Genomic DNA, 23,577 nt, shown 5'->3' on the forward strand with positions numbered 1-23,577 from the left:
ATACAGAAAGAGTGTGCACTAAGTGGAAAACACATAATGACACATCTCTCTGGTATCTCTAATTGTCTCTCTCATGCACACACATTTCTCCGTCACCACATCACACGCACACAGAAGGATGCCGTGAGGACATGTGGTAGCTGTGTCCTCATCATTACAGCCTTACTTCAATCTTTGTTTTCCACAGTCTCAGCTTCCTTCACTCCCACACAAACCAGACCGTCCTACTCCAACCGGCTACAGTCACTACAGTGTTCAGCTTGTGCATGACTCAGAACAAAAAACAATATATGTTTTTTACCTGAGAAAACTGAGCAATGATTGTTCGTCATCAATTAGCAAGTGTAAGTGCCCATAAAAAAGTCACATATTGTCTTGGGAATTTAGCATTTAGCTAATAAATAAATGTCGGTATGTCCACGAAAATGGCAACAAGTTGGTATAGTTCTTTAATTGTAAGAGAATATTATGTTTATTGTGAGGGCACTGTTCTTCTTGAATGACCCACAGACAATCAACACCTGACTCTACAGGTCTACTAACCTCTATTGTTTTGTTATGCTCTGTTTTTTGGGGATTGGAGTTGGTGGAGACCAAAACAGAGCTAAAAGGAGAGTGAATATTGTGTTCATCCATGACATGCATGTCCAGAAACCCAATTTCAAATGAATAGTACTTCTACTAATGCTAACATTTTGACAAGCACTATGTTGTAACATATAGCAGTCAAAAGCCAAAAAGCTGAAATCAAAACACATTAGTCTCCAGGGGGCTCCTGTAACCTTTAACAACCACAGGAGTCCACATGATCAATACTGCTGCCCTTTTAAATCAGAGGATTAGAAGTCAGAATGCTACCCAAAAATAAAATCTGATAGAAACATACTTTTACACTGGTCAAAAACGCTGTCATGAGAAAAAGACCTTTGACATCTGTTCTGTTGAACCAACCAAGTGGACAGCTGCACTTGGATGACTGGAGGATTTGACAGCTGAGAACTTTATAGTTTTAAGTTTTACTAAACAGACTCAGACATTTTTCTCACCATCATTTCACTATTCCCAGAATTTGCGATTAGACTGAACTGGTTGCCAAACTTACCCATTCTCTTGGTCAGCATCTGAACGGTTAAGTGTTCCCCGGAGGGTTCATAGTTACAGCTGGAGGTTCTTGTCTTCTTCTACTGCAGACAGTCAGTCTCTGTCCTCTCTTTCACTCTCTCTAACTTTGTCTCTGTCTTGCTCTGCTTCTTGTCTTGGAGACCAGCTGGGCCAACCACCACCGAAGCCTGCTGGAGTAAAACTGCTCAGAGTCTAAACGTGACCGGCCTTAAAGGTTTTTCTTGGGGAGAAAAAGCCCACATCCCACTGTCAGTCAAGCTGCAGAGCATAGTTTCAGCTGGGCTGCCATCCAAACAGACATGAAACTATTCTATTTCAGTCTGCCATATGAGCAGTGGTGCTGTTCAGAGGAGGGGGGGGGGTCTGTGGTGGAGCATGTAATTGCAGAGTGACCAGTTATGGTGAGATGTAATTGCAGACCTCATCAGATGGGGAGAAACTGCCAACAACACAAGGTAAAGGACTTTTAAATAAGACTTAAAGAAAAAAAGAAACAACACAGACCACATAAATAAATGAGGAGCTGGGTTCCAGATGTGGCAGCAGAGGGAGGGTGTGGACAAAAAGAAAGAGAGGGAGGGACAAAAAAGAGGGCCAGATGAAGGAACTGCAATGGCAGCAGAATGAAATCCCATTTCTGACACAGTGAAAGGGTGTTTACCTTCCCAGGAACAGTCGCACACGAGGGGGAACTGAGGAAGGTGAGAGGATGTCAGGGCGGCCTTATGTTGTTTCTGGACCTTCACCGCGAGTTCTCCTGGGTGTCTGGTTTCACGTCAGCCTTGGAAATGACTACCTTATGGAAAAATTGGGAGCTTTAAAAATGAGGAGGGAAAATGAAAAAATAAACTGCAGTGGGCTGGTTTCCATTACGAGCGAGACTCAGCTGGTCGGGGTTGCAGCAGTTAATATTGATACGTATTCGTGAGTGAAAAAGTAGGATTTCATCATGTGAACTGGGCGTCTCCACACACACACACACACACCCATGAGCATGCAGGACCTGTTAGACTATAGAACCAGTAAATATTAACTCTAGCTTAAATGTGAATGCAAACAGCTAATTTCCTCACATAATTTACCTAATTTCCTGTCAAAAGCATCAGGAGACTCCTGGAAGCACATATATAGAGGCACATTACTGCTGTTAAGGTCATCCTGAGACAGTTATTTGAAGGAATAGTTTTTGCAAATAACCTTTTTGCTCTATTGCTAGGATTTCCAGTATCAAAGGTTTGGACACACTTTGGGATTCATTGGTGTAGAAAACAAAACAAAAAAAAAACATGTAAACAAAAGAAAATGTGCTTTACTATTTAAATTCTTTACCTTCTGCTTTGATACCAGCTTTGTACACTTTGTTTATCTCAAACCATCTCAGCTGGCCTCAGGTTAGGTGATTATTTAGGTCATTTGATTTAGGCCTTACATAAATAACTTGAATATGTGTTTTGGTTCCCTGTGCTGCTGAAACATCAAATGCGAACCTGGTGGGATGGAAGGTCAACTGCAACTTCGAAGGCACCCTCACACCATCATACAGTCTCTGCTTCATGCCTCACTATTAAAGTTCATAACATTTTTGCTTGGTCAGATAGAGAGCCTGAGACAAGTTGGTGGATGTATGGATATAGGTAGTGTTATGGATATAAACAAAGACAAAGACTTAATATCCATAATCCCTATACCCACACAGCTGCAACAAGGCCAGCTGAGAAGCTAGAAAAGTCTTGTGATGACTTTTTGATTTTTACTTTCTTTATTTAGTAAGATGTTTTGATTTTTGAAACCTAAATGCTAGGTCCAAAAGCAGTAAGAAGCAAACTGCACCAAAGTTACACAGCATCAACATCACTACCACTAAGTTTTTAATTTGATTTTACTTACATCTTCTGCAAAGGTCTTTCCTCTTAGCATTACATAATCTACTAGCGTTTATAGCTGTGTTAATTGTTAGTGGGCTTAATTTTCAATGTTCCAACAATCGGTGTCGTCTCATTTAGCTACTTGCTAGCCTTTTTAAGACATTTAAAAACCTAAAAATTACAAGTGTATTTACTTAACATCATTTTATGTCCTACAATAAAACCTGAAAATATCTTGACCTGGTGTTCAACTCTAGGCCCAGGGAATCAGAAGTGTTAAAATGCTGAGTCATTTCCAGGTTTTAGATTACTACAGTACTATCTCTGTGTCAGCAGATGAACCTCTAATTTCATATTCAAAGCTGTGGATGCATCTTTGTCCCTGAAAATGAAAATTAAACCTCTCAAGCACGCCTCATTGTTCAGAAAAAAAAAAGAAATGCTCGTTGAGGGATTGCATTAGATTACAGAAGCTAATGGCACAGATGCTTGTCCAGACATGACTTCACCTCTGTGTTTCCCAAAAACTTGAGCTAGTTCTTTATAACATTAAAAAAAGAAGCATCTTCCAAAGCCTCGGGTCTTGAAATGAGTTTGTGGGGTACATTTCTGGGAATTGGATGGCACGTCTTCTCTCGGGAGATGGGGGCTTTTGCGTCTTGGTTTCTTTTATACGAACCATCTAATTTCCAACTGGAAAGGCCCCATTCAAAGCAGATGTGTACCATTAGGGCTGCTTTTCTCATTGGCCTAGTGGGATTGTTAGATTACTGTTCGGAGAGAAGCTTGAAGCCAAACCGACCCACGAATCAGCCCTCGACCTCCCGTCACCCTCAATTATCAGAATATAAGAAGGGGGGGGGGGGTTATTTCTTTCCTTCTCAGTCCTGCAGGAATAGTTTCCATGTGGATTCCAGAGAGGCTCCGACTTTCTCCAGACAGATAGTGAGACAGAGAGAGCATGAGTGGAAAGACTGTGAAATCAACTGACAGATGATTGAGTGTGAATAAAGCACAAATCCCCTTTCTGTTTATCGTCCAACAGCATAAGTTCACATCTTATTATAAAAGAAAATCCCTCATCTGGCAATTATGGAAATGAAGTCAGTAAGTTGAACAGGTGGGTTTATGAACAATTATTTATTGCTGTGTTTATTGTTGCTGTTGCATGTTTGACATATTGGTTGGTTTATCATATATTACTTGGATGGAGTCTAAACTAAACCGACTGTTACTCGTACAGACAGCTCTTGTGTGCTTTGGTGTGATGCACACTGTGACAAATATTCTGCATTTGCTCTGGTGCACACTTTGGCATCCATCCGTGGAACCACACAGGATCAAGTGTACCCTGTTTTTCACCCCCACCATTATTAAATGGGCTCATTATCCCTTCAATTTCCAAACTTACAACCCATATTTATCATTCAAAACTAAAGGCCTTTATTTATCCTTCGTTGAAGTTCTGTTTTCCGTTCTCTGCCGTTGATTTTTCTGGAAACGCTGCACCTCGAATACTTTACAAACCATTGGCAGTACATACACGGTGTCTTATTGTTGGGAAATACTGCATGAACATGTATAATTATGTTTATCTGCTTCCCTTTGCGTAATTAATGTAATTTATGTTTGATTTATCCTTACGGATCTTTTTAAAAACATCAGATCCATGTTTTATTTAAATGAAATCACACATGTTGTTATAAAGCATGGATGGTTTTCTATTCATCATACGTCTCCAGAAGTGTCAAACAGGCTGTTGTTTTAAATCAGAAAGTGCCCAAATCTTATATAACCATAATCCTTATCATCTCATTCTTTGTCTCCATGACTCATTCGGTCTTGATTTGCCTCATGTTTTGTACAAATACATAAAACGTAACAGGCCTGAAACATCTGCCGAGGTAGTTGAAGAAACTTATGGACAAGAGCTCAAATTTATCACAGATGGATGGTAGTTTTTAAATGCATTTATTATTCAAGTCTGAACTGTGAGACGCTGCAGAGCTCGACTGAAACTTTTTTCAAGATAATTACATTGCCATCTATTGGAGTGCTGCTGTAAAAACAAGAGAACCCCAAACTGTTGAATGTAAAGGCAACTTGAACTATAATGTGTTCTGTAAGCTGTATCAGAAATAAAAAAGAATAGATGGTGTGTCTTGTCAAACCCCAAACTTTGCTGTCTCTGCACTGATGCCAAAAGCACAATATCCTGTGTAATGTCTGTGCTTTTAGCTTCTAATACATCATTTATGTAAATGGAAATAGGCACCAATTCTGACTGGACTGAGTGGTGTGCATTCATCTCCACTGAAGCTAAAGAAGAACAAGTCTGACTGCAGTTTTGGCTGCCTTTTATTAAGCAATTGCCCATGCAGTTGTTATCTATTATCATCATATATCCATATCATATCCATGCTGCTATGGAGTCAGTTGAAAATACTCCCCGTGAAACTGATGTGTTCGCTGCATACAAAGTCACCCAAACTGTACAACAGTAGTGCATGACTGTAGATTTGATTATCAGTGTTTTTGGCAAATTACAGATGTGTGCTACTACTTTCCAGTGTGAGTTTAACCAGTGCTTTACACATGAATCTGTTTCTGTGAAGGTATTATTTATCATGTATGGACAGTGTTTACAAATATTGCAGAAATGAATGTACAAATATGAGCTTTTCAATATTTCAGCTGTTCAACTTCTTTCTACACCTAAATGCTTATAAACCTTTGAAGAATAACACAAGTACCCCAAACCCGAGTGTATCTAAAATACATTTTAATCTTGCTGAAATTTGTTTTCACAATATTGTTTACAATATTAATGTGTCTTCATTCTCTTCATCCTCGCTCGGGTCTTCTTTATCGTCTCGAATCAGAGCTGTACAATCATGTTCATGTAAATTGTTCTACATCAAGGCACAAGACAACAGCCGTTGTGGGGGGGCCTTGGGTAGGCTGATCTTTAATGGTCGTCCCTCTCGCACACAGCAAAACAGGGTACGCTTGGGAGGAAGGGGAACTATGGATAATGTTGGAGTATGGAGGATTATGTGGAAGAAATGTGCTCTAACAAGGTGGAAGGAAGAAAAAATAAGGTGATACCACTGCTGCTTTCACTTTATTTTCCAATGATAGTCATGTATAAAAAAGAAGAACCATTAGGATGTTCTCTTCTTCTGAAGTTCATTTGTTCATGTACATAACTAAAGTGCTTTTTTCTGTTTGTTAGTTTTTTTCTTTCTCTTACTGTATTTGCCAAAAGCAAAAAGGTTTCACTAACAGGATGGAGATGGGGACAGAAAGTCCTGTGACGACGTTTTATTTTTTTTTATCTTAAGAATGTCAATGTGGACGAGGGGCCAGTCGGTTATTTTCTGCTTGATTTTGTTTTTTGGTGATTTTTGCTCTCAGGTTTTTTTTTTTCTGATGTTTTCTTATTGGGATTCAACCTCTGAAAGACAGAAAGAAAAAACAGAACATTTTAATTTATTATCATTTTAAAACTTGGCCTTTTTAATAACACAAACAAAAATAGCACAGACAACACAGAATGGTGGTCAAAGAATGAAGACAGTGGTAGAAAATGAGTCTTCTTTTACCATTTTCCTGAAGTTTTCGGAGCGCTCACATCTGGACGCTTCTCCTCCGCCTCCCAAAGGCCTTGGCGCCAACGTTGGTGGGGACAAAGTTGCTGTTGCCCATTCCTCCCGACCGGCTGAGGAAGTCTGCCAGGCGGTGAGTCACACAGGTTGCCGTGTTGCAGGCTCGCTTCTGTGCTGTAACGCTGCTTCAGGAGAGCAAACGGGGTTAACGCCAGCATCTCTTGTGACACTGAACCAGACAACACTGACACACAGACATACACATACAGTCTCTTTGTATGCAGAAGGTAAAAACACACATAAAGCATGCAGTGATTTGTAATTATTTTTCAGCAGGTTATCCTTTTCCTTACCTTTGGACTTGATGAGAGGTTCAGAGATTATCAGATGCTCTTAACCCTATTAAATGACTTCTATGTCCAGATTTGTAAATGTGTCTATAAGGTACCCATTGACTGTTTTAAAGGAGCCATAAGAATGAGAGTGAGCTAAGGCTTCCTGGTAGAAAAATACGTTTATTGAACAAGAAACATGGTGTCGCAGGAGTGGATCATTTATTAATAGTTGGATTACGTGATCTCTCTTAACTCTTGAATTTCAGGGGCTTTGGCATGCCATCAAATCATTGCACATACAGTACACCAAAATGAGTGTCTGAACTGGGACCTAACTTACAATTATGAAAAGTGATTGTCTGGAATGATAGTGACAAATCATTCTCTGCCAAAAAGAGAGGGAAGGAGAAAAGAACTGAAAGGTTGGTTGCAGTTAAAGGTTGTTTCTCCTCATATCAATCAAGCAGGTAAACTCAACATGCACTTGCCAATACAAAATCAAAAAGAAAAATCTGGGTTGGGAAAAGGAAGAGGACATAAGGGAAAAGAAAAGGAAGAGGAGGAGATACAGATGAGGAGGGGTTAGATGCTGTCAAACGTCTCGCCGTAGCTTGCATAGCTGTCGCTCTCAGGCGCACTGCGCTTCTTGCCGGGCGTTCCTGCTCCCACGTTCGTGCGAGGGAACGTCTGCAACTTGTGCAGCTCCTGAGACAGTTTGCCCAACACACAGGTGCTGAGATTGGAGCAGCGCTTGGTTAGGGGCCTGTCCATGCTGTCGGGGAGGGGACACACAAAAAACATGCAGAGAACAGGCTCATAGATAAGAGAAAACATGCAGATAACATTTTGTTGTTTTTTTTTTTGTGCTTGTGTTTTTTCTTTCGTCCATTCACACACTGCTTCTCTCACATGCTTTTCTTTCTCATGCCACCACAGGTTTTAAAAAAGTATAAAGAAAAACATTCCCGCTTCCCTGCATCATGCTTTTTCTGTCTTCTTCCCATCATTCAAAGAACTTGTCATCCTTCCCCTCATGCGCCAAACCTCCACCCCCACCCCCAGTCAATCTCATAATGTCACATCTTTTACACCCACAAAACAAACAGAAACCAGTCGCTTCCCACTGTCATGCAACTCCACTTAATTGACATCATGCAGACTTATTTGTTCCGTTAGGCATACACTGTTCACATGCCCGGCAGGCAGGCTGGAAAGAGTAATCTGTTCAAACAAAGTCAAACTCATCCATGCGGGAGGAGGGTCATGACAGAGAATAGAGATATTTTTGTTTGTGTGTATTAGCATCTTTTTATATTCATTCATTTTTCTCTATTTTAGTCTGCAGAGTAGTACATACCTCTATGCCTGACTGAACCCAAGTGAGGGGCTAAAAAGATGCATCTTCATCGGTGTTAAAAGTGAAACCAGAAAATTATGTTGTTCCTACACAATATCCAACACAGCAGCTCAAAAAGGAGCTGTCAGTTAATGTTGAGGCCAAAGAAGTTTGGTTTAATAAGTTACCCGTCTATTCTCTCATTAGCAGAATCCTTTGTTGGCTGATTCTGTGCAGGGAAAAATTTGTTTTTAAAAATATTCTTAATGAAAAAGAGTCATCTGTACCTGTTTCCTTCAGTTGCCTGCTGCTCCAGCTCCTCTGCCGTCATCTGCACAAACTCCTTGACAATGGCGTTGAGTAACCTTCGCGCCTCATAGTCCGTGAGCGTGACTCGGTCTGACATGGACTCTAAACCCGGTCTGTGGTGACGGGGCGAGCAGGGAGGATTTCAGAGGTGTTGGGGGAGGACAGGCATTGAGATCAGCATTAAATCATTTAGCTAGAATTATCACCTGCAGTTAAAAGGTGGGGTGGGGAGTGGGGGTATACAGGGGTGTTAGGGTGGGGTAGGGTGCTGATGGAGTGGCCGGATGGATAGGAGGGGTCAGTAAGGTTGGCTGGGACGTCACCAACTCTGAGAGGGATGACGTCTGAGTTGGAGGGCCCCCAGCCAACGTGGGGAAACAATCTAGGGAAAGTGCCCCATCTGAGTGAGGGGCTGCAACCGGTTTTAGATTTATTACTAAATCAATAGCTTCATGGGAACAGTGTGGGGAGTGGCTCGAATGAGGCTTTATATACTTATACAGATCTAATTTAACGTTCTCTGAATGAATTACACTTGTTTTTTCTGTTTGTGTGTTCAATTATTCCATTTCATTTAGGAAAATAAAAAAAGTGTATGATTTGCTGTTTTTTTTTTTATGTTGTGCTTAAATGATAAATTTAATCCAACAGATAACAAAATTATTATTACATTACATTTTGATATATTATGTTATATATTAAATCATCATTATTATCTGTACTATCTGCATTTATTTGCTTTTTCTTAGTCTGCCTCTTACACAGACCCTTTGCCGTTTCTTCTTCTCATATTTTTAGCATCACAGAAAAACTTCCATGGTCAAAAAAGTCAAATTGTTCTAGTAAAAAATAATATTTTTAAAGATATCATCTTTGCTTCAGCCCCTCTACACCTTTAAACATGCTGCTTGTAATCCTAACAAACTGGGAATTTAAGTCCATTAAACCTTTTTACACATGTCAAGTTTCTAGAAAAGACGCCACTGGAGAATTTAAAGTGTAAAATGTTGTGTCTCACCTGGCAGGGGCGGCTTGTGAGCAGTACATCTGGCAAATGACCAGGGCGTAGGCAACAAGGAAAGCAGAGATCTTCAACATTACCATGGTCCCCTGCACAGCAAGAGAGACATCCCCATCATTTTCATGTGCGCAAAACTACCGCAGCTCACATTCTAAAGCTAAAAGAAGTTCTCAGTCACCTTACACTACTAATCTAGAAAACATACTTGGTGGCATCTGATCCTCTTGTGAAGTTTGGACAAATTTGCAACTAGGAAAAAAGCTTTCTGTCACTTCCCAGAAAGGTGAGCTCTGCCCTGCACACATCCCAGCCTTTACTTCCACACAACCCCATTTCAAAATGAAGCCATGTAACAACCCCCCTGCTCTTCTTCTGCAAGACGCACTGTTCCTGCAAAATATCCAGCCGAGAGCAGAGGACAGGTAGTTCTCTCATGTCACACGCCGCAGGTTTCAGAGTGTGACATGCCTGCAGGGGTGGGAGCGTGTGTGTTTCTGAGCATGAATGTGTGTGTGTGTGTGTGTGTGTGTGTGTGTGTGTGTGTGTGTGTGTGTGTGTGTGTGTGTTTGTGTGTGTGTGTGTGTGTGATGGTAGGTGGGAGTCCTAGGCTGTGCTCTGCATGTAGCAATTTCTAGCACTGGAAGAGGAGGGGTGAAAAGAGAAAGGGAAGGGGGGGTGCTCCAAGCTTGCCAACTCCCTAAGGGACCAGTGCATTAATGTAATGAGCTGCCAGCACTCTCTCTCTCTCTCTCTCTCTCTCTCTCTCTCTCTCTCTCTCTCTCTCAGTCACACACACTCTTTTCTATCTTTTCTTTTCAGTTTCTCTTGCTGTTCTTCAGGTTCCTCTCATTTTTGAGTCCCTTCCCTTTCCTCCCTTCTTCTCCACATCTCCTCCGTTTTCTCCCCGTTCCACCTGTATCTAAGTTTTTGGTCTTCAAGTAGCAGACAGGACACTCTCTAAATGCACAGAGGTGATACTGGTGACCCCACTGGCCACACTCCAACCCCATTACCAATACAATCACGTCACCACAGTATAGCACAGTGACTCTGGGTCTAAATCCCCTCTGGTCCACACAGACATGCAAACAGCTCATCAAACACATTTACAGTCAAACTGCCACCCAACACTAAATTAAAAGTCAACACTTACCTTCAGTGAGAATCACCCAGAAAAAAATATATATGTATATAAATATGGAAATCTCTCTCTCTATGTATCTCTATGCGAAACACTAGAAGTTGACTTTCTCTCAACTTGCAGAACAACTCTTGATTCTGTTGCATCCAGCGCCAACGCACCAGCCTATATATCCCACCACTTGGATTTGTGCATTGACTGTGTAGGTGTTTGATCATCCACCAGCAGCCAATCACGTTGTTCCGATGCTACGGCGAGCCAATGGGATGGCTCCCCTCAGTCATGGCTCACTAATAAGGGATATGGCTTTGCGCTGACGTCATTCCTCAGTCACTAAGTGACCCATTCACAAAATTCACCAGTCATTTGGACCATTTGCTATCCCCAATTTACATTGATGTCATTGATTAAATAGGAAGCAAAGCAAACTGGTGGTCGTGGAGAAGCATCACCAGCAATAAATATTTTGAGAAGCTTCCAAAAATTGCGTGCTATACTTCAAATGCCAAATCAATAAGGCCCCCCCACCACCACCCCCCTTTCACCTAAGCACTTGCAGGCGGGGCCATCTGCTGGGGAGTGATGTATACTACACAGTGACGCACTTCTGGTTCTTCATTCATTCAAAGCTGTTTGGATGACACTAACTCAAGCACTATGCCCACGATGTTACAGCTCTCTGCAGGCCACTGATAATCAGTTTTGTAATCATCTGGGGCGTCTTTGGGGAGGATAACTTTTACATGTCTTCAACCCATGCACTGTTACTTTCAGTGTACAAAGCATTGTGAAGTTTCTGTCTTCTGCCACTTGAATTCTGTATTTTTATGTGTTTTTGATCTGAAACTCTCACAGCAACTACTGTTCCACTGTGAGCATGACGTCTCCCCTACACAAAGTGAAACTAGTTGAGTTAATAAAGTGATACCACAGTCAGTCCAGTAATGATCACTGCCTCCTCCCACACACTGAGTTGTCCTCTGCAAAGACCAATCGATGACAGCCTCCAACAAGAGCCGTTTCTCAAAAGCAATTACACAACTGTTTGTAGGGCACCATCTTCTCAATTCCCTTCCTTTTCATTAGTGTGCAGGACAGCATGTGTGTGTATTGCGTGCGTGTGTGTGTGTTTGTGTGCCCAAACTCCTGTGTGCACACAGAGCGTGTGTGTGTTTGTGTGTATATCTGTCGGAGAGCACTCCAAGTCTCTGCACAGTGGATAAAATGAATGAGTGTACAGTGGGAGTGTGTGTAAATCTGTGTGTATGTGAAAGATAATATGTCAGAGTAAAAGAAGGGGGGGGGGGGGGTTGCCACTCCTTGTCTGCATCATAGAAGAACCCCATTAGACAGGATGAGCCTTTTAGTGCTATTGAGCCACAAGGCTCACCCATGTCAGACACTAAATCACTGCTGAATAGACGGCTGCCGGGTCTCAAGCCACATCCCTTTTCTACCTGCACTGTCCTGCTTAAGTTGGTCTACTGTGCCAGACAGACTGAAACAAACCTAGAGACTGCTAACTTAACTTTCCCAAATCTGCTTCAGATGCTTGACCTTTCATGTAAACCTTTGAGAATACAGGAGCAATTGAAGTTCAAATGGTAACCTGGACAATCAGCAGAAAACAGAAGGTTATAAATGGTGAAGATGTTTTAAAACTAATTGAATTTCCTTTACTCATGTTGGAAAATGGTTCAGAGAATTAGAGAAAGTGCCAAACATATAGAAATATTAGTATCTTATGGAAGTAATGTCACAATACCTGTTGGATTTATTTGATGCTATTCACCTCCTGACCACTAGATGCCCTTTCCCACGGTGGCACCTGTCACCTGACCTTCCCATCACCTCATGCAAATCATGGTTTAAAGTATCTTCTCATCTTTTGGTGACTAAACATAATATCGTGTCCTCATAATGACCAGATAAACATTAAACAAAAGCCTCAATGCTCCTTTATGAACTGAACTCACAATCCTTTGTGAGTTTGTTTACTCGAGGGGCGCAACCCTCAGTATTTCTCCGCGGACAGCTGTTCTTATTGTCTTCTCCACCTACACAAAACAATTAGAGTGAAATTAGCTTGATATTGGATATTGGATCCTCCGTGAATATCTGTTGTTTCTCTTTCAATAACTTGTAAAACAAACGATTACGACCAGACTAACGAGTGTATGTGTAATTCTTAGAAAAGGAAGAACAATTTACAACCACTGGTTTTCAATAGTTGAGTGCCACCCACAGATAAATGGAAACAATTCACACCAGTTATCTGAGGCTTGATGAAGAACATCCAGGGAAATGCAGGAAATCACTAAACCTAGACGATGGACACAGATGATTGACTTTCGTACTGTTGTGGATGCTTTTGGCTGTCACGCTTTGATTACTTTCCATGAAACTTGATTGCTTGTTATTCACTGTGTCCTTAAAACATCTTTATCCTTTCAACAAGCACATTTTAAAAACCTTTTTACAAAATTAGCATACGATAATCTGTTTTTAGCACATTTTCATATTCACGTTCACCTTCATATGAGCTGCATCTGTGTTCAAGCATTGCAAGAAAAACCTTTATGAACACAGTGATGAGACAGTTATGTCCACTAACACATGATCACATATTAGGGATGTAATTTCTACAAACTACAAACTAGCCCTCAAATAATGGAAGCTAATTTTTAACTATAATAATCTGAACTAAAAAAAAAAAAAAACTTAAATCATTCAAGCGGCACAGCAATGATACCAGGAAGGAACAAAGGAAAACACATATATTTACATTTTTGAGCAGTTAAATTAGATTTTTTAAATAAACTGCGCAGTTCAAAGTGACGTCTCCAAATATCTTGTGTTGTCTAAAGATCAAAAATTAAAAAAATACTCAAATACATTTAATTTACAATAAACAAAATAATAAGTAAATGAAACAACAATTGAGCGATAATTAAAGTAGTTGAGTAGTTAAAATGATGCAAAACAAATAACAACTATCCTTTAAGAACAAGAGAAAGTAAGATCCTAGTTCACAAGTTGTGAATATGACCAATATTACAATGTCAATAAAACGCCTTTGAGAGGACAGTGAGTGTTGATAGGGTCGGAGCAGAGAGATATGATCTATGAACGGCACCGCCGCTCACCAGTGGGCACCTCCCAGTCAGTTAAGGCCAAATCCATCCAGATAAATCACTTCCTGAATAGAAAGGAAGGCGAAACAGCACTTAAGTCATTATCCAACTGCAGCCTCCTGTAATGGCTCTCAATCTCCAAATCTAATCAGTGGCTTGCCACCACAAAGAAGGCAAGCCACCTGATTAAATGCGAGTTCAAGTGGTGGAACTGGTGTCACTTTGTGGTTTTTACATCACGGAGTCAAGGGACCGTGTTTAAACACCTGTTACTGCTCAGCAAAAACAGGTTGTAGGGGAGGACATGAGGCAGGTGTTACAACATGTTCCATCTGCTAAACCGGCAGGACAAGTGGCTGCAAGTAAGGTCACGCTAACATTCGAGGACGGGTCATCAGTTAAGGAAGCGTGTAAAATGTTAAGGAGGAAGCAGAGCAGTATTTTAAGTTTCCAGCCGTTTGCTCTTGTGCACCCCCAGACATTAGGGAGATTACATTAAATCGTTGAGACCTCAAAATATCAATCAGTGGCCTTCAGCATCACAGCGTGGGAGAGACGTTGGCCCCCGGGCTCTGACATCACTGTCTGATCGGCCGGGCTTGCTTGTGTCTCCTCCACATTTATTCAAGAAAAAGCAGCTAACACGAAAAAGAGACGTCTCTGCAATCGATAGCGAGACACTTACAGATGCTGTAGATGGACAGAGCAACGCTGAGGAGAGTTTGTGCTTCCGAAAAGTAGCTGTTGGGAGTCCTATTTGTCATGATTACACAAGAATGAATGAAGTGAGCTGACTAGCAGAAACATGGTGAAAGTGGATTTGAGTTGTGCTGCGACTGTGGCTGCCAGAGAATCAGCCAGTTAATCATTTATTTCATCCACTCACAGTTTGTAATAAAACACAAGACCTCTTACAGTCTTAGACTCTGGTGCACTAACTGTACAACTCAGCTCCAATCTTGAATCTTTATTTGGGTCTTTACAGACTTAACACTGAAGCCAAAGCCTCATCATTCAACAACAAGGTAAAGAAATACTGGTCTAACTGGAGGACAGTAGTGTTCATGTCCCCAAGCTAATTTCTATTAAGTCCAATGTTTACCCAGCAAACAGGTCAAATATCACAAATAAAGACATAGAAGATAATAATAGAGAAGCTTTGTGATAGATGCCAAAATAAAGAGATGTCAGTTAATGTGAATTATCAAATTAGTCAGCCAGAAACATGACGTCACCGTCATACAGTGTTTTTTTAATGAATCCATGAAACGTTTGCTTAATCAGCTGGCTCGATAATTGTCAGTGAAACAATTGCTGGTTTCTCGCTGAAAAAAGCAGCAGCAACCGAATAGAAATGAGATGAATAACTAAAGGTCTTAACAATAGACCTCTCAGTTATCACTGTAAAACACAACAACAAAAGGGTTGTACTATCAATAATTTAAAAGACCATGTGATGCTTTTTCATACTTTTACATTTATTTATGTAGAATAAACAAAACCAAATACCTTGTGTCTCTGTCTGCTCTGTCACATGACTTGAGGTGGTTCAACTTGTCATATTTCAGATGTGATTCTGGCTCCAACATACAGTGGCAAGAAAAACTAACTGAAACTGGAATTTCAGTATTTTCTGGATTCTTTTGTGATAAAATGTGATCTGATCTTCATCTAAGTCAAGTATTAACAAATATAATATATAAAATAGTAACACAAAACAAATTCGGATATTTTATGTCTTCAATGAGTAAAAATAAATAAAGCTGGAAAGGATTACAAAGTGAAGGCTTCAGAAATTCACCAGTCTACAGTCAAACAAACAATCTACATATGGACACTTTGGGACTGTGGCTACTCTCCCAAGAAGTACCATCACTAGGAGGTTTTTATGGTTGTTTTTAAAAAATACATGAAAGATCGGATTTTTTTTTGTGTGTGTGTGTGTTATTACTTTACATTATATTTGTTAATATATATGTTGTGTATGTTCATTTATATTTGTTAATACTCTTAGATAAATACTTAAATGAAGATCAGATTATGTTTTATGACAAATTAATACAAAAAACAATGAAATTCCAAAAGGTTCACATAATTTTGTATATGGCTGGACTTGCTGGCATTTAAATAATAATAAACATTATAAAACTATGCTGACAGAAGAACGGGGTGGTGCTCATTCACTTCATCCACCGCTTGCACACCGGCATGAGCTAAAACAAAGTGTTTCAGCATCAGAGGAAGCACTGTATAAAGGCAGATTATAAGAAATATGAGCAGTTTTTGAATAAATGGATAAAAGTATTATCCCAACACTGAGCATAATCTGTCATCTCTAAGGACTGCTGGGCTTAGCTAATGATCTGTTGAACTGTGCACACCCTCCACCAGAAACCTAGAGTCCACCTGAAATTATAAAATGATGTAAACCAAAACTTCAGAACATCCAAAAACCCCTTGTGAGCCAAGTCTGGATAATCTATAACTAACAATAAATTCGACAGCCCTTTAAGCTATCAATCCTGCTTGAAAGTTTGTGTATTGCAACCCTTATTTTTACTCAAATAACTCTGATGCACCTTAAGTAACGTGGCGTGACTCAGGCTGGGTGGCCTGTCAAAAGCTGGGCAAAGGCAAGCAGTTCCTCTGAAGTATCTTAAGGAAACTTGGCTCTCATCTTTGAAGTCATTTCAGATTCAATCACACTTGATCAACTTGGACTGTGTCCTGTGGTATTTATAGAAAGTTAACCGTTATGCGGTTATAAAGCTTGGATGAGACCCAAGAATATGCCATAATTTCTGCCTCTGCAGCAGCGCTACAGTGAGAGTTGGACGTTTCTGGCTCTCAGTGTGGCTCTAAGATGCTCAAGTTACAAAAAATGAGAAAGGAAATTTTCATTAATGGGCAAACATTTGTATCTGTAGATGATTTATTGTAATACCAAAAACTCTCTCTACTTTCTGCACATATTTTTCTTTCGTTTCGAGTCTTCGAGTCTTTTTGCATCATCTTTTGTGGGATGTTGTGTTTTTCACCATCTTCTTTCATAACACATATCTTTATTCTTATTCTGCCGTTCCTTTGCCATGTGTCTCACCAAAGAGAACTCATTATCCCTTGTTTCTCCCTTTCAGAGGAAAGCATCTCATATCCCTGAATCCCGAACCTCTTCTTTCTCTTGATATGGCACTCACATCGATGTAATTGAGTCTACCAGTTAATGGTCCAGCCTGCATGGCAATGAAATTAATATGGTGTGTTCAGCCACAGCATTTTTTTCTGCTCACCAGAAATGGGACAGTTTTTCCTATCAGTCAAATGCAGTTAAAAGCGCCCTTCACTCGTAAAAGCCATTATTGTGACATGATGGATCCTGAAGCACAAGAGGCCATTATCAGGGTTTAATAAATGGATTTGCCGGAGCAGCCAGGTGTCTCTAGAACAACACTTGATCACACGCCCACCTAAACGTTGCCACTAAAGTGCCCCCTGCCTGATAGGTGCCAAATCCCACAAGTTCCAAGATTTAAAAATCTGGCCTTATGAAACTTGGTAGAACATTCACTCCACCGCAAAACGATTCCTTCAAGACACAGAAGCATGTCCACACTACAGTATTTTATTGAATTCCCAAAACAGCTAATCCGACAGTCAAACAGTGTAAATATCAAGCTGAACTAACCTTTGCTATGGAACAGAATTCGTTCCTCTGTGGACAGACTCTGTCCTGAACGTCTTCATCTCTGTGATTATTGATTGGCAGTGCCCCCCTGTCCTCAGTTGCTGTCATGCTTGCTCTGCTGCAACCACCGGTACATACTTTCATACTCAGTGTCAGGATAAATCACAGCATCAAAGCTGATGACATGACCACATAGCAATGGCTCATACAAATCAGTCAGTGGCTTTTTACTGCAGCCTGCAATCATTCAAATAAGTCACTGTTATATTTCTACATTCACACTCTGCCAGAGGTCTGGGAGCTTGAGGGTCCTGCATAGCATCTAATCTTTTCCTAGGACTTCATCATGAATACCATAGCGGATTCACCTTTAGTAATTTTGCACTTAATCTTCGCAAACTCCATGTTTTTCTCTGCTGATTTGTTTTAGAAAAGAAATCAAAGAACTTTCTTGGTGCCTGTGTCACTACTTGATCCATACAGCCAACATATTGTGTTCTACAGTTTACTGGTACAAAGTACTACTGAGAGGTGCAACAAATGTATATAATGAGACACTGGCTGTGTATTCATGCGTTACTGTGTTAAGAGATTAACAATTCGCTAACCAGATAATGTGGCATCACAGTTATAAACTGCTTCTCTGCACATGCATAAAACAAATCGAGTAGGCTGTACAGACCAGGTAGTAACAGCATCTCTTTGGAGACTGGGTGAGCTTAGGTGGTGAAACTTGATTTGAAAGACTAGACATAATGCAGGAACCTCCACAGGACTCCACTGTTTTTCAGTTGTATTGTGTTTTAGTGTCATTATTTATCTTAGATCTCCATTGTAAAATACACAGGGCTCAAGATTATAAACTCTATTTGACTTTATATACAGAGTACTCTGCACACAAAGTGGCCTGATACGTTAAAATACTGATAGAGAGCAACTGTACTTTGACCTTAACCAAATAACAAGGAGCGGAAAGAAACGGGTGACGCCAGCGTGAGGCTCATTGAACTGAACTTGACACGAGTCAGAAATCCGACTGATTCATCAGGCAGCAGAGTGGCTCCTGTGTCAAACATTCATCTCCTGTGAAATACCTCTGATCAGAAGTGACAACAAAATCAAAAGGGTGACTCATGATGAAGTTGCACTGTTAGACTCTCCCAGCTTCTTACAGCTCTTCCCATCATCAAAGTTGATTTGTGTTATTAACTGTGTTTTTGCTGCTCAATATTAAATTGTAGATATTAAACTAATCAATTTAGAGCCGTCTGACAGAAGAGAATACTCTCATTTCAGAGAGTAACCACTCACATTAGTTTTACTGTACAAACTAAGTGCTAGATGAATTAATGCGATTAATTCTTTAACATTTGCTGGAGAGCTGTCTGTGTTTCTTTAAAGTAATTAATTTTACAACAGTCTTTTCTTTGTTTTACTAACAAAACAAAACAAATACACTGCTTAAAAGTAAATATCTATTCATATACAACCAGGTTATGTGTTTGCATGTAAATTATACAACAATAAACTGCATGAAAACCAGTCACAATAGAGTAACCCCATCAAAATAGAATTTATATTAGTGTAAATTGTTATATTATGTTGTTCTTTGGCTGTTGTGTTGTGTGGCTGTCTGGTAGAGGCAACAGTCAAAGAGGCACTAAACCTTAAATTGTTTTTCTATACGGTAAACAAATTAGGCTGCATAGTTTTATTAGTATATGATATCCACACATACAATATCAAAATTATTTTTTGTTCTAACTTTTAGTCAGTTTGGATCTGTCTAAATGGAGTCACACTCGTAGAGCAGGAGGAGAAGACTCTTTTTGTCTGCTAGTAGAGCTAAAGTCTCTAGAACTGGTTCCATGGTCAATGGTGCAGACTTGAGGCGTCTCATCTCAAACTCTGCAGTTCAGGAGAAAAGACAAGTTGTGGGGCTCAAAGCAACAGATGAACAGCAAGGTATAGTCCATGTAGGTCTACCAGTTATGAGGTAGCCTCCAGTTGTGGCTTGAATTGACCAGATTTTTTATAAATTTCGTTTTTAAGTTCATTTAGGACTTTAATTAAAATGCATAAAAAACTGTTTTCCTCTTTTCTTTTTCGCTATGAGCAGAAAACTGACTTTAGAAACAAAAAAAAACATTTGTAAAGATTGGCTGCGACAGGTTTGGCATCATGAGATGTTTTTGCATTGACAATGACGAGGGACGACAAATGAACAAGCAGTCTCAGTGCATTCGTTTTCAAAATAGTTCAGTCTGTGTTATCAGAAGTCAAACATCTTTACATTACTGTTGTTTCCACAATGATGAGAAAAACATTGGTGGAAGTATCTTGTGTCACTATGGGCGGTCACAGCATGTCTAACACCTAAAGCTGGAAAATCTTGTGTGTTATTTGAATCAGGAGCTGATTCAAATAACTGAAACTGAAGACTGAAAAAAGACCAAAACACAAAAAATAAATCTGAGATGTTATTAAGTCGAGACTGGAGTTGCCAAACCGTGCAAACAAGGCTCCCCAGAGGACAACTGGTCCACTCACATTGTCATTCCTTTGTCTCATGAGAGGAAAATCACTTTTTATTTTGAGTGAACTCAAGTGTGGACGTTTCATTTTAAAACAAATAGGGAGCAACAGCTAAGATCAATTTCAGACAAATTACTCCTGGAACTGGAAAAGCAAAACCAATGAGGCAGAACATGCTGATGATGTTTGGTCCTTGTGGGTTTCTGTTGCAAAGAAAAGAGACACACAGAGATGATTTTAACAGGCAGACACAGAGCTTAACTGTTCGTGACCTTCCCACCAAACGGGGTTTTCTGTGTCTTGTTCAGCAATTTATTAAATAAATTGAATAAGTAAGTTTTAACATGACATTTTAATAATAGAAAAAAGAAATTGTGTGCACAAAGTATGTCTAATTTTTATATATGTTATTCCTCTCTCCACAGAGCTATGCTTAGTGCCCATGTGCATCGTCTGATTGACGTCCAATCAAACAGATCACCACCACCTGAGTGATGAACGTGTCTGTGTCTTTATATATTACCTGGAAAAACTGCAGAGGTAAAAAAAAAAAAAAAGGTTCCCCTCTCAGGATACACGCTCACCGTTCACTTTAGCTGTTGTTTCTCACGTTTGGCTGTAGTAGCATCATGGAGAGCTGCTAAGATTGCTTTAGATTAAGGGGTGGCCAAACCTGATCCTCAAAAGCCACAGCCCTGTTTGTTGTCACTGACATACCGACTGTTGACTACCTGGATCAGGTGTGTTCAGCCAATCAGACAAAGTGCAGGGCTACCTGGAAAACAAGAAGGACACTGACTGTAGCTACGCCATAGAAAAGCCCATTCCACAAAAACAAAGTTTATTCTCTGTATGTTGGACATTTATGATGAGACCACAGTTTTCAGGCTCAGCTTGACTTCAATTTCTTGCCAGACAACTGTAACCTGCTCTTCTTCTGGCATTACATATCCAAGTCTCCACGCAATCTGTCACAGGTCAACTAGCATTGTGGGTTTGACTGGAAAATATGGAGGTTGCTTGTCAATCAGTTTTACCTCAGTGGAGCACTCTTAAGACTTGTTTTTACTTCAGTGTCAGACTGAACTCTAATTTGACCTGACTGAGAACCTCTAGAGGAAAAAAGAGCATATCATTTGTTAACATGCTGCATTGTGTTTACATGGTATTATTATATTTTTGATCAGTCTTAGTGTTTTGTTTGTGAAAAAATTATAAAAAATAAATAAAATTCCATAGCACCAGTACAATCTTCAAACGTTCAGAGTACAAAGTTCTTCTGTTCTGTGAGTTGTGATCAGACCAGTCGGAACATTAACATGATGGATTCTGGTTCTTCGTCTCTGGTGTGGGCGCATTTCCTGGCATTAAAACAATGAAAATGATTGATAGGAAAATTATAATCACAGTTAATATAATGACTGAAACTAACTTCATCCTGGACTTTCGTTCAGTTTTTCTTTCGGTGCCGTGTTAGTTTCACCAGTTACTGTTAGCCCACAGTTTAATTTAGTGAAAAGCCAGTAATCAGGTGGTGAATTAGGTTTGGTTTTATATAGATTAAATGTGTGGTTTGACATTTATTAGCTGTCCATTCTTAGGTTCACAGACTAAGCTATAAGCTAGAAACTATCTGATGATGATATCAAGTGCTCTTTTTTTAAATTTTTTTTATTCAGAACAGAACTCTTCAACCATTTGCCACTAAAATGCCGCATAAGCACTTTCGTCAACACCAGGAAACTGAAAGCAGCGAACAGAAAAAGGATCTCTGCAAGACTCCCACCTCACCTCTCATATACACGTATACTCTGGCCTTTTGCTGTAGGAAATGTTAAAGTCAATGACGACATATTGATGACACGCAGTGTTCAGACTCATAAAACTTGTGCAGGGGAGGGGCTCAGATGGCTTTCCTTCGTTTGCTGCGTGGCTGCAGACCCCTGATCTGCCTTGTTATAGGAAAGCTGCCAGCTTAATGCAACCTTGGCAGAGTTGCCAGTTTTCAGGCCCATTACTCCAGTCATTTTCCATGCAAAAAACACATGCTGACCTATTTTTAGTAACAAAAGGGATTTAAAGGATTTAAGGAATTTTGGGTCACTCAGGTTCCAAATTTAATTCTGTAAAGTAAATATAGCTAGTGCATGTTCGGGTGCACACTGATGTACACAACTAGTGCAGAAGTGATGAAATGCATCTCAGGTAAACCTCACAGCGAAGTGAAAAAATCTTTATGCTGTCTTCAGACATACAAAGCTTTTAAGGTATTAAACGAACAGCAGGAGTTTTATTTTTCCACGTGTGATTAAAACAAACTGAAAGTCATGAATGGGCAGAGGAATGGGTGCACTCACACTCTTTCCCACTGCTTAAAACACCTCCCTCTCCCTCTCGAGTCCACGCTGTGGTTTGGACCCATCACACAGTGACTCAGACTGCTCTCCATTTGAAAAATTAAACGGGGGGCCGTTTGGCAGAGTTAAATGAGGCCCCCAGGAAAAAACATGCTGAGCTCAGCACAGCTTCTACAATCTCAATCACAAAGGAGGAGGTTGGCGCGCTGATGTAATGGCCGCCGCCGTGCTGCCGTTGCCTTGGCAGAGGAGGAGAGCTCGTCAGCATGGCCCTACTAATTCATCTCCCCCCCCTCCTTCTGGATCAAGGGTACATCAGATATTATTAACAGAGGCAAAAAAAAAAAGGCAAGCAATGGCCAAGCTTAGAACCAGACACAGGGCTGGACACAGGAGAGGATGAGGCTATCAGTGTGCATTTATCACAAGTGTCTGCAGAGACACACAAGCATAGGAAGTGACAGAATCCCTTGAAAATAAAAAATACTTTTAAGATCTCAAAGATTTGGGGGAACACTTCATTTATTAGGCTCACTAATAAACCCACTATACACCTGTCAGCATCCGAACCTGGAAGTCTGGACAATAATAATGAAGTGCAAAAAGAAAAGTACAGAATCGGGAAAGGAGAGACAGCACTCTGACTAGGTTATGTTTCCTTTTCCAGACATTCCTACAAATCTTTTTTTGCTTTGTTTGGTTTTTTTGTGGTTAATTTTAGGACTAAAATCAAAATGGCTACTACTGGCAGACAGATGCTGATCATGTCTACATGTGTGAGGTGCACATTGCTTCTTTTTAAAGGGTAAAAAGGTTGAGAAGCTGCTTTATAAACTATAATCTACCAGCTGAAACTGAACTACAAACACTGAATGCATGAGATTTTCTCTAAATATCTGATTCATCACTACTACCAGTGCATGGTTTGGTGTTTCAGTAAACGCACAGTAGAGACGTGTCATTATGTGCTATCACTGCAATTGATTGTCTTTATTTCAAAAGAACCACCCAAAGTGAATATTTAGAAAACACTGCTAAATCCTAGTAAACCAGTATTTGTTACAGTAGACGAGCATCTTTAAGAAATTTCACTGTGATTTCACACTGCTAAAGGAATTGTGTCCATTTT

At 40.1% G+C, this 23,577-nt stretch overlaps 2 protein-coding genes across 3 annotated transcripts in view; both read right to left on the bottom strand.

Moving 5' to 3' along the window:
• LOC113165367 (INSC spindle orientation adaptor protein) overlaps nucleotides 1-1,355 on the bottom strand; it is a 38,986-nt gene extending 37,631 nt beyond the window's left edge. Inside the window, exon 1 of the mRNA XM_026364788.1 lies at nucleotides 1,103-1,355. The gene's annotated coding sequence lies outside the window, so the exon portion shown is untranslated. The remainder of the gene's footprint in view (nucleotides 1-1,102) is intronic.
• Nucleotides 1,356-5,348: 3,993 nt separating this feature from the next.
• On the bottom strand, nucleotides 5,349-10,849 carry LOC113166053 (calcitonin gene-related peptide). Of its 2 annotated transcripts, XM_026365976.1 has the most exons (5): nucleotides 10,750-10,849; nucleotides 9,594-9,685; nucleotides 8,554-8,688; nucleotides 6,593-6,777; nucleotides 5,349-6,444 (listed from the first exon to the last, which is right to left on the bottom strand). In XM_026365976.1, the coding sequence occupies exons 2-4, from the start codon at nucleotides 9,677-9,679 to the stop codon at nucleotides 6,618-6,620; spliced, it is 381 nt and encodes a 126-aa protein (XP_026221761.1). In that variant the 5' UTR covers nucleotides 9,680-9,685; nucleotides 10,750-10,849; the 3' UTR covers nucleotides 5,349-6,444; nucleotides 6,593-6,617. The 2 variants fall into 2 exon arrangements, with proteins under 2 accessions (XP_026221761.1, XP_026221762.1); XM_026365977.1 differs by lacking the exons at nucleotides 5,349-6,444; nucleotides 6,593-6,777 and adding an exon at nucleotides 7,348-7,702 and having other exon boundaries at nucleotides 10,750-10,761.
• Nucleotides 10,850-23,577: the final 12,728 nt, after the last annotated feature.

This window comes from Anabas testudineus, chromosome 6, assembly GCF_900324465.2.
Source record: "Anabas testudineus chromosome 6, fAnaTes1.2, whole genome shotgun sequence".
In the NCBI taxonomy this organism is placed as follows: domain Eukaryota; kingdom Metazoa; phylum Chordata; class Actinopteri; order Anabantiformes; family Anabantidae; genus Anabas; species Anabas testudineus.

Excerpts from the sequence above, each read along its gene's own strand:
- LOC113166053 (XM_026365977.1), bottom strand. The coding sequence starts at position 9,679 with ATGGTAATGTTGAAGATCTCTGCTTTCCTTGTTGCCTACGCCCTGGTC. Across the intron at positions 8,689-9,593 it reads TCACAAGCCGCCCCTGCCAG|ACCGGGTTTAGAGTCCATGT; the intron begins GTGAGACACAAC and ends CCGTCACCACAG. Across the intron at positions 7,703-8,553 it reads CAGGCAACTGAAGGAAACAG|CATGGACAGGCCCCTAACCA; the intron begins GTACAGATGACT and ends CCTCCCCGACAG.